The sequence below is a fragment of the Plutella xylostella genome, chromosome 18 (genome assembly GCF_932276165.1).
Source record: "Plutella xylostella chromosome 18, ilPluXylo3.1, whole genome shotgun sequence".
In the NCBI taxonomy this organism is placed as follows: domain Eukaryota; kingdom Metazoa; phylum Arthropoda; class Insecta; order Lepidoptera; family Plutellidae; genus Plutella; species Plutella xylostella.
The window spans coordinates 10,560,174-10,578,764 of NC_063998.1; the positions used below are offsets into that span (position 1 = coordinate 10,560,174).

Sequence of the window (18,591 nt, forward strand, 5' to 3'; positions counted from 1 at the left end):
GAGGCTACATCAGAAGGACTATGGTAATCCAACGAGGTATATTACTGATAAGGGAGCTGCCTTTACTGGACAAGAATTTAAAGATTACTGCCAAGAAGAAGGGATTCAACATCATGCTGTAACAACTGGTATACCAAGAGGAAACGGCCAAGTAGAACGCATCCACAGGATTATCATATCTGTTTTGACCAAGATGTGCATTGAAGAACCTACTCACTGGTATAAACATGTTAGTAAGGTGCAAAGAGTGATAAATGGCACTTATCAAAGGTCGATTAACACATCACCATTTAACTTGCTTACCGGTACAAAGCTGAAGCAGAAAGAAGATATAAAACTCATAGAATTATTAGATGAAGAATGCAGACAACATTTCATGGAAAGTAGAGACAATGTAAGACAAGCAGCTAAAGCTCGTCCGGGATTAGTACGTATGTAATAAGTATTAAGTAACCTATAGTTGTTTTAGCGAAACCTGTTGGTAGGAGAAAAATAAATATTATTCCGTACTACAACTATGTAATCTTGTCTGTAGGTACTTACAAAATAAATTACTTCGAAGCTGTTCTTTTTATCTGACTCAATACATTTCTTGAAACTTGCCATTAGACTTTTTGGCTATTTAATAATGTTCGTTCGTTTAACCGTAACTTGATTGAAGATAAGGAAGCCACTGAACTCAAACGTCTGGCCTGCGTCCAAAATTAATTGACTTTTATATTTATTGCTCGAATAAAAGCCGTATTATGAACGGACATATTTTGTGACACATTGTTCTTTTTTCTCTTGTCTAAGGGTGCGTTGCACCATTTAACTTTAACTATTACAAACGTCACATCGTCTGTCAAAGCATCGGTTAAGCGAAAAATTGGTTGCACCATTCAACTATGGTTAAAATGACGTCATAACTTTAACGATAACCATAACCACCCCATGTTGGCCGGTTACTGTTAAAGTTAAAGTCAGGTAGCTGTCAAACCCGTTGTATAACCTCAAAGTAACAGTATTACGTACAAATATTAATATTCAATAATTCTTATCATGTCGCTTCTACGTGAAATAGTGCTTGAAACAAGTTCCTCAGAAATTGAGATTGAGGTGGAGTAAGTACGGAACTTACGAAATATGAAGAGAAAGGTGTACTTTCAGAGGATTGATAGATTCGCAGGTTCCAGGTCTCAAAAATGTGGCTCGTGTGTTGGCTTTAAAACTAGAACCTTTCTTACTGCCTCCAACGACGAAGTAAGTGCACCTATTATTATGTTGTAGGTGTAATGATCATCTTCACCACCAAATAAGCGTCCACTTCTAGCCATGGGCTCTTCCAAGGAGCGAAACAACACTGTGCCCTCGGCCTTCCTTATCCAGCCACTACCGGCTACCTGCCGGTTGCCGGTCCAGCGCAGCAATCTAATATCAAAGTAACCTACGTAACTCTTTAATTGAATAACCTTGTTTTCAGAATTTTTGCAATCACTCAAATACAGAAATATATCAATGAAAATAAGGACAGAACTAAGAAGAGTGCAGCCCATTATTGTGGCTACGGCATAGCTGCATAATATATTATGTAAACAAAATAGAGACCCTGTGCTGTACCATCAGCTAGGTTTTTTATGATGATTCATCATCTGATGAAGAGGAACCTGTCTATGCAGTTAACAGGAATGATGAGCATAATCGAAGGATGTCAATAAATAATTATTTTAATAGATTACATCGTTAGTTTTTATTTCAACTTGTTAAGAATTAATTAATAAGATAATTAATAATAAAGGCTTCTATTCTATTCTATTCTCTGGGGGTGTAAGTACCTGCACCTGGCTCTCTCGAATGGAACCAAAGCTTGGACCATTTCTCCACCACGCTGGTACACTGGTAAACGTTTTTATGTAAGGCAATACCAAATCTAGCTGTCGGACTGAAGCCGTCACAGAGTACATTGTAGCCGTCATTCTCTGTCAAAGCACTCAAAGTCAACATGTCATAGGAACTAAGTCTGTTGTTCCTCCAAATATTGACCAAAAGATTATCATCAATAAAACCCGCGACAAAGTAGACTCTAATAAGCCTTTATTAAGAGCGGTGGTAGCTCAGTCGGGTAAGCGCCCGCTTCTCACGCCAGAGATGCGGGTCCGATCCCGGCGCTGACATGTACCAATGAGTTCTTTTAACTTAAGTACAATGTATACCATCGCTCTTACGGTGAGGAAAACATCGTGAGGAAACCTGCACATCTAGATTTAGCACATCAAGATATGTGAACCCACCAACCCGCAGTGTACCAGCGTGGTGGAGAAATGGACCAAGCTTTGGAAGGCAGTTTAGACCTTGGGGATATGCACAAAGGTTCCATTCGAGAGAGCCAGGTGCAGGTACTTACACCCCCAGAGAATAGAATAGAATAGAAGCCTTTATTATTAATTATCTTATTAATTAATTCTTAACAAGTTGAAATAAAAACTAACGATGTAATCTATTAAAATAATTATTTATTGACATCCTTCGATTATGCTCATCATTCCTGTTAACTGCATAGACAGGTTCCTCTTCATCAGATGATGAATCATCATAAAAAACCTAGCTGATGGTACAGCACAGGGTCTCTATTTTGTTTACATAATATATTATGCAGCTATGCCGTAGCCACAATAATGATATATTTCTGTATTTGAGTGATTGCAAAATTTCTGAAAACAAGGTTATTCAATTAAAGAGTTACGTAGGTTACTTTGATATTAGATTGCTGCGCTGGACCGGCAACCGGCAGGTAGCCGGTAGTGGCTGGATAAGGAAGGCCGAGGGCACAGTGTTGTTTTGCTCCTTAGAAGAGCCCATGGCTAGAAGTGGACGCTTATTTGGTGGTGAAGATGATCATTACACCTACAACATAATAATAGGTGCACTTACTTCGTCGTTGGATGCAGTAAGAAAGGTTCTAGTTTTAAAGCCAACACACGAGCCACATTTTTGAGACCTGGAACCTGCGAATCTATCAGTTCTCTGAAAGTACACCTTTCTCTTCATATTTCGTAAGTTCCGTACTTACTCCACCTCAATCTCAATTTATGAGGAACTTGTTTCAATCACTATTTCACGTAGAAGCGACATGATAAGAATTATTGAATATTAATATTTGTACGTAATACTGTTACTTTGAGGTTATACAACGGGTTTGACAGCTACCTGACTTTAACTTTAACAGTAACCGGCCAACATGGGGTGGTTATGGTTATCGTTAAAGTTATGACGTCATTTTAACCATAGTTGAATGGTGCAACCAATTTTTCGCTTAACCGATGCTTTGACAGACGATGTGACGTTTGTAATAGTTAAAGTTAAATGGTGCAACGCACCCTTACAATAGTTCGAAGATGTTTTCTTCTGATTATGATATTTTATGTACATTCGTAACTACAGCCTCTGTACAAACAATAATATACTAAGGTCTCCAAAAACGTTCCTACCACTTTAGCGACAAAGTTAATAAAAATAAACCCACTTGTTTTACAATGTTTTCGCAAAGCTGACATCGGTCCCGATTTTTATTCAAACATCCTCGGCTTTCTGATCACGGTCTGCAGATATCGGGTTTCCTCTTATCAGATGTGACGGGAGTATTTGAATATTGATGCGATCGGCTGAGCCAAGGATGAGCCTTGTTTCATAATAGTCTGCGGAGGGTCGACGGGGAAATGCAATAGTTTGGCTGCCATTTGCGTTTGAAAAGGGTTTTTGTGTTTGCATAACAATACCGTGCTCATTGTGGAATGTGGATATTTGTTTTATGTTTATAAAGAAGTAAGGTTCTTCTGTATATTGTATCTTTATCTTTACCACAGACTTTACTTAGTTAGATATAAAGCAGCGCCCGCGGCACGGTCCTGTTATCGACGTCGATAAACTTGTATAATGCGTGTTTCATCAATCACAGCGCTATATTTATGGCGAATCGCGATATTATACCTAGTGACGTTTACGACTTGAGTGCCAATATCTGTCTTTAAACAAATATCTGCCCGGTCGGGAACCGAACCTTCGACATAGCAGTCAAGGCCATCACAGCATTCGGTCGTCAAATGAATCAATCAATACTAACACGCTGTGTTCTATTGTCCGCAGGTGAACGGCTCGTGGGGGCTCCCCGCGTTCATGTGCGACATCTACATCGCCATGGACGTCACCTCGTCCACCTCCAGCATCTTCAACCTCGTCGCCATCTCTGTGGACAGGTCAGTCTATACTCTGTCCATTATATTATTGGTTTTTTGACATTCGAAATCCCATACATATTTGATGACTGCAAAGGAAAACCAACTTTACTCACCAGACATAAGGAAACGTCAAAAATACAATAACATAGTGTAAGCTCTATAGTTGTGTTTATGATGAATATGATGGATTCTATACTTTTTATACGTCCGTGACTTGATGCTTAAATCTCTATTCTATTCTCTGTGGCGGTGTATGTAACTTCACCTGGCTCTCTCGAGTGGAACCTTTGTGCATATCCCCAAGGTCTAAACTGCCTTCCTAAGCTAGACACCACGCTTGTCCACTGCGGTGGTGGTTCACATATTATCTAGATTTTCTAAATCTAAATATGGATGTTTCCTTACGATGTTTTCCTTCATTGTAAGAGCGATGGTATACATTGTACTTAAAATAAATAAATAAATAAATATGTGGGGACATCTCACACACGGCCATCCGACCCCAAGCTAGGCAAAATCTGTGTTATGGGTGTCGGAGAGCTGATATATCTACACAAATACATAGATAGATACTAAATATAAATATCAACACCCAAGACCCGAGTACAAAAATCTGTCTTTAAACAAATATCTGCCCCAGCCGGGAATCGAACCCGGGACCTTCGGCTCAGTAGTCAGGGTCACTAACCACTACGCCATTCGGTCGTCAAACTTAATATCAAATAACTCACTTGTACATGTCAGCGCCGGGATTCGAACCCGCATCCCTGGCTTGAGAAGTGGGCGACCCCCTTACCCGACTCAGCTACCACCGCTCCTGCCCAAATCTAAATACGTGACTAAAATCGTTTGTGACGCGGTGAGGTAGAAGTTACTGTGAAAATGTTTATTATGAATAGGTGTTTCCGATCGCTTGAAATTGACCGTTTCCACGGTCGGTTTTAGTTACAGCCGCATGCGGCCTGTCGCCGTGCAGTCAGATGTTACCCAACTTTGGGGGTTGTGGCTTCTGTAACTTGCTCCCTCTCTGCATTGCCTGTTGTATTCCGCAGTTATGGCTGGGCCACTGGCACCTCAGTTTGCAGAGATTCTGAGAAAATCTTTAAAATATTCACTCGCGCTCAAATACTACATATTCATAATAACATCAGGGTGTTGCGAAATTCAGAAAATGCTGATTCAGACCATCATTCTGAACGACTTTACTACAGCCATATACTAAGTCTATGCTACAGCCTACCCTCATAATCAACAACAACCTTGTCAACATTTCCACAAAAAAACCTGACTCATCTCCAATCCTACCAGGTACATAGCAGTCACGCAGCCAATCAAGTACGCGAAGCACAAGAACAACCGTCGCGTGTGGTTCACGATCGTGCTGGTGTGGCTGGTGTCGGCCGCCATCGGCGCGCCCATCGTGCTCGGCCTCAACGACACTCCCGACAGGAACTTCGACGAGTGCCTCTTCAACAGCCAGAACTACGTCATCTACTCGTCGCTCGGCTCCTTCTATATCCCGTGCATCATGATGATGTTTTTGTATTATAGTATTTTTAAGGTGGGTGTTGGTTTGTTTTGTTGTTAGTTTGTTGTATTCATTTGTAGTATGTTCTTCGGTGGTGTTAATGCCTTTATCTGGATCCCTTAAATGTGTGGTATTTTACATATTATTCTCTATTAAACAGCTTTTTTAAGCATTTCCCACCACGCTGGTCCACTGCTGCACATTTATTATTTAGATTCTAAATGTATTGTGCTAAATTTACATGTGTGTTTGTGAGATTTAAGAATTTGCGTGGCAAAGAATCTCATAGACGTAAAGAAAGAAAGAAAGAAAGAAAGAAATAGTTTATTCGCCTTCAAGAATACACAACATGGAAAATCAAATAACAATACAAATTAGGTAGGTACACAGCTTATACATTAAATAAATAAACAATATTTTATGGTTGCCAATCTCCATGTCGTGCACAGTGATAGCGAAATGGTTCAGACTCAGCATGTGCTACATATATAAGTGTGTATATATATATAGCGCTGATAATTCTGCCAGAACCAGTTCTTAAAGGGTACCTATGTGGCGTAAGTACATATTATAAGTAGGTCTATTCTAAGTGCATGCTCCATAATTAGCATATAACATTTTATTAATTTTAACGGATCTTTAAATACGTTGTAAAAAATATATTGGAAGAAAGAATAAATGTGTCTGTTAAACTTTGAAATAAATGGTATATGGTATATAACAGTGCATAAACAAATGCTTACTCATATGTACATAACTATGCTTGTGAGTACTCTGTTATTTATGTATAGTTGTAAGGCCAGCTGAAAGACAGGAAATATGTAATGTATAATGAAATGTGTGTGTGTGTGTGTGTGAGTGTGTGAGTGTGTGTGTGTGTTTGTGTGTATGTGTGTGTGCGTGTGTGTGTGTGTGATATATATAACTGCTTATTACTGATTTTGTTTTTGCCTATTTAGTAAAAACATTTTATACCGACTCCTAAATGATGAGACGGATTTGAGATCACGGATTGGTGGCGGAAGATTATTGTAAATCTTGCTAGCTAAGTATTTAAAACTACGTCGGTATGAAGCTGACTTATGAGCGGGGGTAAGCATCAGATAATTGGAACCTCTAGTATTGATAGAATGGTGATTGCGTGACCAATCGATTTTTTTGTACAAGTAATCCGGAGTCTGATACTTTACAATACCAAATAGCATTGTAGAAAGAAAGAAAGAAAGAAAGAAAGAAAGATACATTTATTTGACACACTGGGACAGAATAATAAGACAGAAAAAGAAAGAAACAATAACAAAATAACGAGAATACTTATTACAGAACAAACAAACAAAACAAACAAATAAAGGTTGCTGTCCAGAGTGTCAAAACGGCACCAGCTCAGCATATGCTATGGACAGTGAGGCCACAGCGCTGGTTTTCAGCTGGCCCTTGAGTTGACCTCAGTCACGAACGCGAAGTTGGTATTATATATATATTAATTATGATGGGTTGTGTTATGTGATAAGATATTAATAATTACATAGGTTATAAGTGTGGAAAGAAATAAATAAATAGTGGGTGAGATAGTGTTTGTGTAAGGTAGGTAGGTATATAGATAAAATGTAATATGTACAATCTGTATTAAGTAATAAATATTAAATATTAGAAAAAGTAGAATAAATAAAATACAAAACATAAACTAAAAGTAAATAAAAGTGCACAATAGTAATAGGTAGTATTAGCCGGTACACAATGCCAGCCGATCATGGTACCGCCTACCTACTTATAAGCAGTGGCGGGTAGCCATTATGAAACGGCACCCACAGCCACAGCCTGCAGCGTGAAAATATTTTTCAGTATTGTAGCAAGATGCAACCTCTGCCTAGCAGCTATCTTAAGTAAATTTGATTTATTCAGGAACGGTGTTACATGTGCACGTGGACGAATACAGAAACAGAAGCGGGCGCAGGCGTTCTGAACTCGTTGTAACAATTTTAAAGTTTTCTTAAGTAGGCAGGGACCATAAACCGTGTCAGCATAGTTCAGCTTAGAGAGGACCAGTGACTCACAAAGCTGTATACGCAGTTCCTCATTTATGTATGGTCTTATTCTGTACAAAACCCTAAGTCTGAAAAAGCAGTTTCTTACCACATCCAAAACGTGTTTCTCAAAAGTCAGACCGCTGTCAAAAACCAGACCAAGATTACGCGCCTCAGTAACCTGTTCAATAGACCCTCCATCCATTACTATTGTGGGATTATTAGCTTTTGTTGCTAAAACTTGTTGCCTAGAACCAATTACCATAAATTTAGATTTAGTAGGATTAAGTTTCAGTGAATTTCTCTTAGACCACACTGCAATACGCTCTAAGTCCTGGTTAATAAAACAACATGTTTTTGCAACGTCAGAGGGGCTACCCGCCAGGTAAATCTGAAGGTCGTCAGCATACAGATGGTAATTACAGTGCTGTATTTCAGAAGTGATATCACTGATGTATATAACGAATAGAAGTGGCCCCAAGATGGATCCTTGTGGCACACCTCTGGTCACTGGATACTTTGCTGACAAGCTTGTAGTACCATCACTTCTCCTCAGCTTGACTATTTGTGTACGTTGGTCCAGATAGCTATAAAACCATTTTACTACTTTAGAGTCACAACCATAATATGATAGTTTAGCAAGAAGCAGCGAAACATTAACGGTGTCAAAGGCACGAGAAAAATCCAATAGAGTTAGAAGAGTAGCCATGCCTTTTTCTTGTTTGGCAAGCATATTGTCGACAACATCAATAAGAGCTGTAGATGTACTGCGCCCCTTACGGAAGCCTGACTGTAATGATGGCAAAATTTTATTTGTTTCTAGAAAGAAGGTCAGTTGATTAGAAACGGCTTTCTCCAGAATTTTTGACAGAGTGGAAAGTAAACTGATGGGTCTAAGATCTTTGTAGTCAATTGGGTTAGTTATTTTAGGGATGGGATTAATTACCGCTATTTTCCAGAGTTCAGGGAAGGTGGATGTCAGAATGGATTGATTAATTATGTAGGTTATAATATGTAAAGTGCGGGGTAAGGTAAGAATAAGCATGTCTAGTGATATCTTGTCATATCCCAATGCATTCGATTTAAATTTTTTAATAATTTTGGCAACCTCTTCTTCGCTGATTGGACTAAGGTTAAAGTTGTTTGAGCCAAATTTATGAGATTCAAAGTATATAATATCTGTTAAGTTCAAATATTATTGCCGGGTAGATCTAAAAAGTGTTTATTGATATCATCGGGGTTATTGAAATTTTCAGGTAGCTCGGTAGTCTTGTGGTTGCGAAAAACGGTGTTTTTTAGATTCTTCCACAATGAGGTGGGGTTTTTAACATTATTGTTAATGTTCGACTGAAAGTAAGCTCGCTTTTCATTGTGAAAGGCGGCAGAAACTAAGCTTTTCAAGTCCTTGTAATATTTTTTGTGTGACTCAGAATTAGTGATGCGGTACTTATTGTGCGCTGCATCCCTCAAGCCCATCATGTACTTTAGGTTATCCGTAATCCATGGATAGTTAAATGTTTTAACACGGACGGTTCGTTCCGGTGCGTGGATGTCAAATAGTTTCGTTATGAAATCACTAAATGTATCTACCATCTGATTTATATTACTAATTGTTTTAATACATTCCCAGTTAATAGAATTGAGGTCGTTATTAAACTGATCCAATAAAATACTTTTTAATGGTCTGAAGGTTATCCATTGCGGGGTGGGTTTAGGTTTCTTTATGTTAAGTTCAACTATTACAAATGCATGCTTACCGTACGTATTGCGTGTTGCAGGCTTTAAGGATAAGAGCGAAAAAACAGAGAGCAGCTAAAAAGCCACCAGTATGTGGTGACACCACAACGGGGGCCACGACTGCCGTAGTTATAGAGAATGTGGCCCAGACGAGAAGACTGGCTGAAACTGCGCTTCATGATGACAGAGCAACTAATACTGGCTCTGGGAGTAATGAAGAAGACCATGAAGACAGGTGAGATTTGTCATTCGGAAAATAATACATTTATGATATTGTTATAAGTAAGATGTTGCTTGCTGTTAGGGCAAATTAGAAATGGTTGATTAAGAAATTTGTATTTGCATTAAATTTCAAAATTAACTTTTCCCCCAGTTTCGACAAAAGATCATTGGAATTAGAAGCAGATGCTGATGATTGTCACATCATTCCTAATGATAAATCCACGGAATTCATGTTAGCAACTGTCACAGAGGAAACTCGCAAGTATGTTTTTGATTATGAATATTTAATGGTGAAAATAATTGATTATGAATATTCAATGGTGAAAATAATAAGACACATTAATTATAAAGTCTGCGTTGCTATGAAGTACCTACCAAACACATTTTTTTAGAGACTTACAGTTTTTTTTTTGTTTTCAGTACAACCAAAAAGCTAAAATCATCAGCAATACCAGATCCCAATGGGAACAATGATTCGGGATATGCGCCGTCCAATCTAGAAGACACGATAAGAGAACACGCCTCCCCGCCTGGATCTCCAGGCCTTAAACTTGAAGCCACAGTGTTGCAGAACATGGGCTGCACTGAAAATGGATCCAGAGGATCATGGAAGAAGAATGGCAAAGCTACCAAAGTGGAGCATGATTCTAGGTAGGTACTATTAACATATTTTTATTAAAATGTAATACTTCGATAAGTATGTCACCAATATCAAACTAATACATACATTCTTTCCAGACATGCGTCAGTGACACTTAGAGCAGACGATGATCAAGAAACTCTAGGGAGCAGTCACCTTGATCTGCGGGATGGCTCTACAACAAAGAAAGAAAGGAAAGCCAGTGCAGCAACGGCGAGATTTACAATATACAAAGCAAACAAAGCTAGTAAAAAGAAGAGAGAAAAATCTTCGGCAAAGAAAGAAAGAAAGGCGACAAAAACATTAGCTATTGTATTAGGTAATGATGATTTTCTCATCTTTATTTCTTGTTTATTTTTAAAGCTAGTAACGGCGCGGGGCGACTTAAAATTTACCAGTGCAATCAGTAATTATGTATTTATGCATGTTAGTAAATCCTTTGCTGTGAAGAATTCCTAATATATTTTTTTATTGCCAGGCGTATTCCTCTTCTGTTGGGGTCCGTTCTTCTCGTGCAACGTGCTGGACGCGGTGTGCGGCAAGTTCGGGCTGCCGTACTCACCGGGCGTGACCGTGTTCATCCTCACCACGTGGCTCGGCTACATCAACTCCTTCCTCAACCCCGTCATCTACACCATCTTCAACCCGGAGTTCCGGAAGGCGTTCAGAAAGATCCTGCGCTGTGGCACCTAGCCCCCGCAGTATTTGGTCGTCTTTGCGCAGTAGGTCTCAAGAATGTGTTTTGTTATTCGTGGTGACGTTGAAAGTGAGTTTGTAAAACTGACTGGTATTTTTGTTGGTGTATTGGTGGAATGACATTTTCATTATCAGGAATGTGTGGATCCTGTTCGACAACGAAATTATCTCCATATTGAAGTTTTATTGGAAGGACTAAAATGGTTTGTGAAAAGAGCAATATTGATGTAGTTGACATATCATTTTTCTATGGTTTTATTGAGATCGAAAGGCGACCAAATAATATCAAAAACAATGTGTAAAATATGTACAAATAATAAAATAAGTATTTATCACAATAATTGTGTTAGCATATCAATTAAATTATAAAGTACCCAAATACTAAGTAGACTATAGTAAAATTTGTAAAAATTGATAATAATTAGGTGGAGTAAAGCTATCACAATAAGTTCTTATCAATATCAAGGTACTTACTACTTTAATTTACTTTAAATGTATCTATAAGATTACAGAATTCTAAACATTTTTTAAATAGTTAATACACCCGTCGAAATAATTAAAAATCTATTGTGTCTGGTTTAACATGGGTCAGCGGAAATTAAAATTGTGTTTTATGTAGTCTTAGGAATAATGAATTTTGAAATCCTTGTTAATAAATAATACAAACATACAGGGTTATTTGCAAGTAGACCTGATCCTTTCAGGAGTGATAGAGGAAGGCATTTCCAGTCGATTATACCCTATAATGCATTATCCGAAAATTAACCATTTCTAAGATATTTAGGGTGTCTTGCATAACAAAGTTAAATAAAATTAAATAGTTTGTCTTTCATCAATAAAATGTAATGTAATTCATCAGAAAAACTAACAAAATTAGCGCAATTTAAAGGTAAAAAGTGTGATGGTTTTCAGTCTTGTTCACTTTAGTATGGAAACCCCTGTTGAGTTTTCTCCGCCTTCTCTGATTGTTTTGGCCATATCTTGGTGATACCTAAATCGATTTGATATTGAAATATCTCATTTAAAAGCTTATAAGTTGACAATGTTTTTAAGCTGAAGTGCACAAAAAAATGTTAAATGAAATTCTTTTTTAATTTGACTTATTTGTTTTTAAGTTTTGAATATTTTTTAAAAATGTTTATCTATTTTGAGGTATTGTGTCTAATTTAAGTCGAATAATGCACATTTGATTATTTTAATTAGTTTATTAAGATGTTACTAATGCTAAACAAATAAAAAAAGTATTAAAATATGGCTAGTTTTTTTTATTTTCGGTTTTAAACATGAAATTTCGGCAAAAATTCAAAAAATCTTTAAATATTAAATATCTTTGAAATGGTTAAGTTTCGGATAATGCATTATAGGGTATAATCTACTAGAAATGCCTTCCTCTATCACCTACTGAAAGGATCAGGTCTACTTACCAACCCTGTATAATGCTTTTAGTGCTCAAATTCTGCTGTAGTTGGTAATTTTAGACCCTAATATAATATTTTTGAAACGTGATTTTAAGTTATATGATGATACTGATGATGCCAAACTATTATAAACTAAACGGTATCTGTTGTTACGGTTGTGATTATTTTATGGATCATAAAAGTATTATACGTATTCAATGATGTATAGGTTTATACAAGATTCGTTTCTGATGATTCTATTTAACTTCAGTTCAATTAAGAAATTTTATCAAAAAATTCCATGAAGCTGTGATTCTGCAAAAAAAGAGCTGGTATTGTGAACCTCAAAAGACAATTTAAATGAAACAAAGCAAAAACATCATTCTATGATCTTATATTTAAAATAACTCCATAACTAATCTTTCCGTCCATGTATATTGAATTAATTGTACCTAAATACATTCATACATCCTACAATTCAAATTTCACACGTTACACTTAGAAATTTTGCAGTTTGTAATCACTAAATTTAGAAAGGAATCCACCGTACAATGTATAAAATAATAACTACTTTATTAAAAATATTAATATCTCTCCATCTGACAGAAGCGTGGCTGTACTTTTTTATAAAGTGGCAGTTATTTAATATGTTTTAATTACTTTCAAATTCTCAAGCATATAATGCACTGCGTGATTTGATAAAGTAGATTAAAATTTAACAAAAATCGGCTAATTTCAAAGGCTTGCACCTAAAAATAATAAAGCGATGTCAATGCAATTTTGGTGAAGAATATCAAGTGTTGTTTTTTTATAAATTAATTATAAAATGGTTGTCTTAGACAGTTTTACTAAATAATTTAGAAAGTAGTAAGTAATTAAAGTACTCCTGTGCCATATTTTCTTGGTTTTAAATTGTTTGCTCATTATTGATATTATTAGAAACATTAAAATTTGAATTGTATAAAAAGATAAGTATTTAATATACTTACGATACTATAAATATTTTTAAGTTAATGTAAAGATTATTGTAATTATTAAAATAATAATTCGGCGCTGTCTGTAGGCACATAGACAAAAACACTTATGTATGCATGTAATTCTAAAATCGGGCTTAAAAATTAATGATACAAAAAGCTAGGCATTATTTGTAGTAAATATTGTATGTAATTAAGTGAGTCACATTTTAATGTTCAAAGTAACTTATATACTATGATTAGAATATTGTAACTAAGTTAGTATCTATTGAAACTACTATGCTATAATAATATAAAAGTTAAAGGATTGTATGGAATGTTGGTATTTAATATTGTAAATAAAATGAGGATATACCTATTAAGTACTTAAAGTATTAGTATGTATTAAGACTTAAAAACTATTTTCAGGCTGTTACTTTTTAGATATTATTTGTTTAGCTTTTAAATGTAATGAAATATTATGAATAATATTATGAAGTCAGCGGTGAATATAAATCAGTTATGAAAAGTATAAAATTGTGAAGTGTTTTCAAAAGGATAAAAATATCCAGTGGTGACCTAGATTAACAATATACGAATAAGATGGCAATGATATGTCACGTACAATAACATTGCAAAAAAAACTATCCACATTTTGTCGTTAAGTTCAAACTAATAACAACCACTGCCCCAATGAATAAAGTCACAAATCTTCTAACCAAATTAATTGAAAATAAGAGCTCACTTGGAAAGTGAGGTTTTATTTGCCGTTATGTTTCTTTTGCACGGACACTCAATCTTGTTCGTTTATTGTTTATCAAAGCCATCATCATGATTGTATGAGGATATTGTGGTACCAAGAATGTACAGTCTACCCGCCAAATTCATTGAGCTATTTGACACTTTACAATAGGTTTAAAATTGACGGTGCATACAAATTTCAACTTTTTGACTGACGTAAAGAGTAGAAACTCGTTTGTTTCTAAAGTAAATTTTAACCTTGTTGTAAATTTACAGTATGTTCTATGAATTTGATGGTACACATTTAAAAATGATTAATAAACAGTCTGTGCCTGTTGCAAGTGTGGAAGGGTCCACCCGCGAAGCCTGCCGTCGAGCTTGCACAATAGAGTCAGTTTAACCACTTCTACAGGGTGTTGCAAAAAGGGCATACTTACTAAGCCGAAACCAGCATGTGCAGCATGGTATATCTAATCCCAAAACTGAAATCAGAATCATGCTGATTTTGGCTTAACTAGTATATCCTTTTTGCAACACCCTGTATTCCTAAAAAAATGTGAATATGATGTACAATACATTTGAAAACATCCTTGCAAGCATGACGGTAGATTAGACCGAGTGTGGACCATGTTTGATCGTGTGTGGCCACACTTTAAAGCCTTCAGAATAAAACTAAGCGTCCACCATTCGGCAACGGATGCATCTCATTCAGTATTGTTTGTATAGAAATTCACACAAATGCGTATACTTCATCAGTATTGCCAACGCTGTTACTCAATACATTTATAAAAATCCGTTTGTTCCGATACGATTAGGTGGACGCTTACTTATAGGTGTAATGTCCAAAGATATTATAATTATATGATATAGTAATGTACGTAGTTGCTGGTCGGCGGTTATGTTGCGTAGTTCTACGCGACACTTTTCTATGTACGGTAGTGTTTTATCTTTCTAAGCGAAGTTGTGACGATGATTTGAAATATATCATTCTGTTTTTAAACTTGACTTTTTTTACCTTTTTTCGGAAGCATATTATAATTACATCAATATGATGAAATGAAATGAAAATGAATGCAAAGAAACAGTTCCACTTACAAAATGCAGACACCAAATGTCCCAATTTTTCGAAAACATTTAATAGGAAATTTGAACAAAATATTTATATTTTTAATTGGTAGTATTCTAATTTCCGATGCGTCGTTAAATGTAATTTAAATAATGCAAAAGGCGTCATTAAGTTAGTTAAATCCGCTTAGGAGTAATTTGGTGATTTTCTGTATGGAACTTTTTCATTGCCCGTGAGTGTATTGTCCTAAAATGCAAAAAATGTAAAATTGAAAGTAAAAGATACCATGAAGATACTCTATTGGTCTGAGTACTACAAATGACCTCCAGATGTGGTTAAAATAGCTAATACCATGTAATAAAATATTAAATTGGAACTCGTATATAAAAGTAAGTACTTACAGCGAAAATACTGAACTTCATTACTTCTACCAGATTTACAGAACTATCTCTCTCGGGGATATGACCACTTGAAAATAGCTTAGCGTCGGGCACTCCCTTCCTTTTGGTTGCAGTTCTGTAAATCGAAAATCCGTTCAAGCGGGGTCACTCTACGAGTATATGACGAAAAACGAACAAGTGAGCTTGGGTGGCTTAATGGCTGGTCACCCCGTAGGTATTTCACGCATAATGGCCCACCTTAGAGGCTAAATGCGGAAAATCTGCTAGCCATGATAGATAGATAGATAGATAACGAAAAACGAAGCTTCAGAGCACTTGCGCGAGCCATGGCTCTATCTCCTTGTAGTAAACAGACCGATTACATGAAGCTATCGTTTTTTAGTTTATCCTCAGTATAGATAGAGTAACCCTCCAGAGCATTGTGAGATGCGATCAGGCGTTCGACGATTCACCACTTTTAGTGTTGGCGCTTTATCTTTTTACAGTTATTCACTCCGTGAGTTCACAGTGCTGTGCCGTGCTGGGTAAAACTCCCGGTAAATAGATATAAAAAGGCTGTAATATAAGAACTTATGAAGAAATTTTATGACTACATCCTATAAACGCAAAATTTTGTAAGTATGGGTGGGTGTTTATACTTTTTCACGGGAAAACGGCCGAACCAAGTTGGATGTAAGTAAACGGGTAAATAGCTGGTAAGTACCTTGTAAGCATTGTAATAATATATAAGTAATCTACTTTTTTACGGGATTCAGATGGGAAAACTTTTTAAGGTGAAGCTCACAAGAAAAGCTAGTTTAAAGCACCGGAATTATCACGATTAAAGTTAACACATTGTCACACAAATATTGCAAAGCTGGCAAACATAAGCACACGTTCAATCGTTCATGTCGTTCATTGGTATATTGTGTCCACAATGTTCCGATGGCCCGCCCTCAGGAGCCCCGGGGCGCAGAGCAGTTAGCGCCAAGGAATATATAACACTGTTCTCAATTTATGAATATTGTGTGAAAGTTACGGGCCTATTCGGCGGACTGTGCGATTTGGGGAGACTATTCAGGTAAACGCCCACCTTTCGGCATTCAGTATTCTTTGTGCAAAAATTCACACAAGTGCGTGTACTTCATCGCCATGCCGACATCTTTTCTCCATACATTCATGAAAAAAATGGTACTATACGTACGATACCGACATTACCGACACGTGGACTCTTATACCTTTATATTTATACCGATGATCAATAGTTGCTAGTTGGTAGTTCACAGGTTATCTACAAAAGTCCGTGAAATAATAAGTAATGATGTTTTCTCTTGTTCTAAACGTCCTACCGGCCCTGTATCTGCAGCAAGGAAAAAGTTCCAGTGACATAATTATGGAACGGCAATGACAAAGGAAACTTTTTCACTTTAATATTAAGTATGTTTATAAAGTATTTTGGTGTAGGGTGTAGTCACATTGTTTCACTAACACAATAATAATATGCTTGTCGACATTATGGTTTTGCCACCGCACCGTACAGAGTGGTCCACAGTCTGGTGCCAACTCGTGCTCAATATTAGCAAGTCTGTTAGCTTTAGAAATCTGCGAGGAGTTTGGAATATTCACTACACTGAAGCTGAAACTTGAGGTCTCAGTGCCAGAGCAGTTCGTCATCTTAATGAATACGTTAAATTAATGTATCACAGTTAATTTTCAACCTCTGGGACAAAATTACTAGTTCCATATAGTATACACTCGCGGGCAAATGAAAAGTTCCAGAGAAAATTGCACCAAATTACTCGTAAAAGAACATTTAACAGCGCATCAGAATATGAATAACTGCAAACGTAAATATTTTGATCAAATTTTAAATAAAATGATTTTAAAAAATCGGTTCATTGGACGCCGGCATTTTGTAAGTGGAACGTTTTCATTACTCGGTAGATTTTTAGTACTGATCATTATTCCCCGTATAGAAATAGTGTTATGGTAAGGAAAGGGGGTGACTCAGGGGGTCAATCTGAACATCTGTTCTATTATTACATATTTATTTCACTCTTAATTTCCTTTATATTGTTATTTTTGTGAAAACTGAACGAAATAAGGGTACAGTAAGTATAAAGGTACTTAAGTAGCTATTTTAAATTGTTTCTGGAGATGCATCCTCGCAGCTGTAACAAAGCTGAACCCACTTACGGGGAAAATATGAAAAGAGATCTCGGAGGGTTACTCTGTACTGGCGAAAAACGAGCGGCCGGGAGCTGTCGTGCAATCGGCACGTTTAGTACAACGAGATAGAGTCGGGGCTCAGGGGGCAACACTCCGAAACATAGTTTTACGTTATATAGAGTGACCCCCTCGTGTGGAGCGAAAATATTCCCATTTCCTGCAACCAGTTGCGCGTGATAACTGCAACTTGTGAAATAAAATACCGGCCATTTTACCTGCACTTACATTTGAGATAGAGAAAATACTCTCGTTTCTCCGTAAAATATTCTTCCACTCGAAAAAGTACTGCGTACATTTTATACTCCCTAGTAGTAAAAAAAAATACGCTTAAAATGTTAAATTGTAATGTTATCTGCCGTTTATACAGCGAATTTAAGTATCAGCAGAGAATTATGTTTGGAAAGATTTCGTCAAATGAGAATTTAGATCCTTTTAGTTTGTAACTGATAAACACAATCGCAATCAATGAAAAATTTTATCCTGTTTTTTTTAAATGTATTTTGTAATTTGAGCATAATATAAATTTTTGTAGTTGCTAATAATATTCAGATGCGCTGTTAAATGCACTTCAATATTTCAGATCCTTAAGCTTGCCTTTTCCTCTTAGCAGCTTTTGGTGCTTTTGTCACTGGAACTATTTCATTCCTCACGAGTGTATTATTAACGACTAGGTACTTTATACATAAAGAGCATATCACTCCACTGAGGAGCAATGCCAAAATAATAGTAAGAAGGAATTTCGGCTCTCGCCAAATTATAATGAC

The 18,591-nt window shown here is 36.5% G+C and overlaps 1 protein-coding gene across 1 annotated transcript in view; it reads left to right on the top strand.

Moving 5' to 3' along the window:
• Window positions 1-11,725, top strand: part of LOC105380852 (dopamine D2-like receptor) — a 164,492-nt gene extending 152,767 nt beyond the window's left edge. Inside the window, exons 2-8 of the mRNA XM_048627449.1 lie at window positions 4,123-4,232; window positions 5,523-5,775; window positions 9,545-9,738; window positions 9,877-9,987; window positions 10,146-10,376; window positions 10,464-10,684; window positions 10,844-11,725. Of these exons, the coding sequence (XP_048483406.1) occupies window positions 4,123-4,232; window positions 5,523-5,775; window positions 9,545-9,738; window positions 9,877-9,987; window positions 10,146-10,376; window positions 10,464-10,684; window positions 10,844-11,058 (1,335 nt within the window). The 3' untranslated portion in view covers window positions 11,059-11,725. The remainder of the gene's footprint in view (window positions 1-4,122; window positions 4,233-5,522; window positions 5,776-9,544; window positions 9,739-9,876; window positions 9,988-10,145; window positions 10,377-10,463; window positions 10,685-10,843) is intronic.
• The last annotated feature ends 6,866 nt before the right edge of the window (window positions 11,726-18,591 follow it).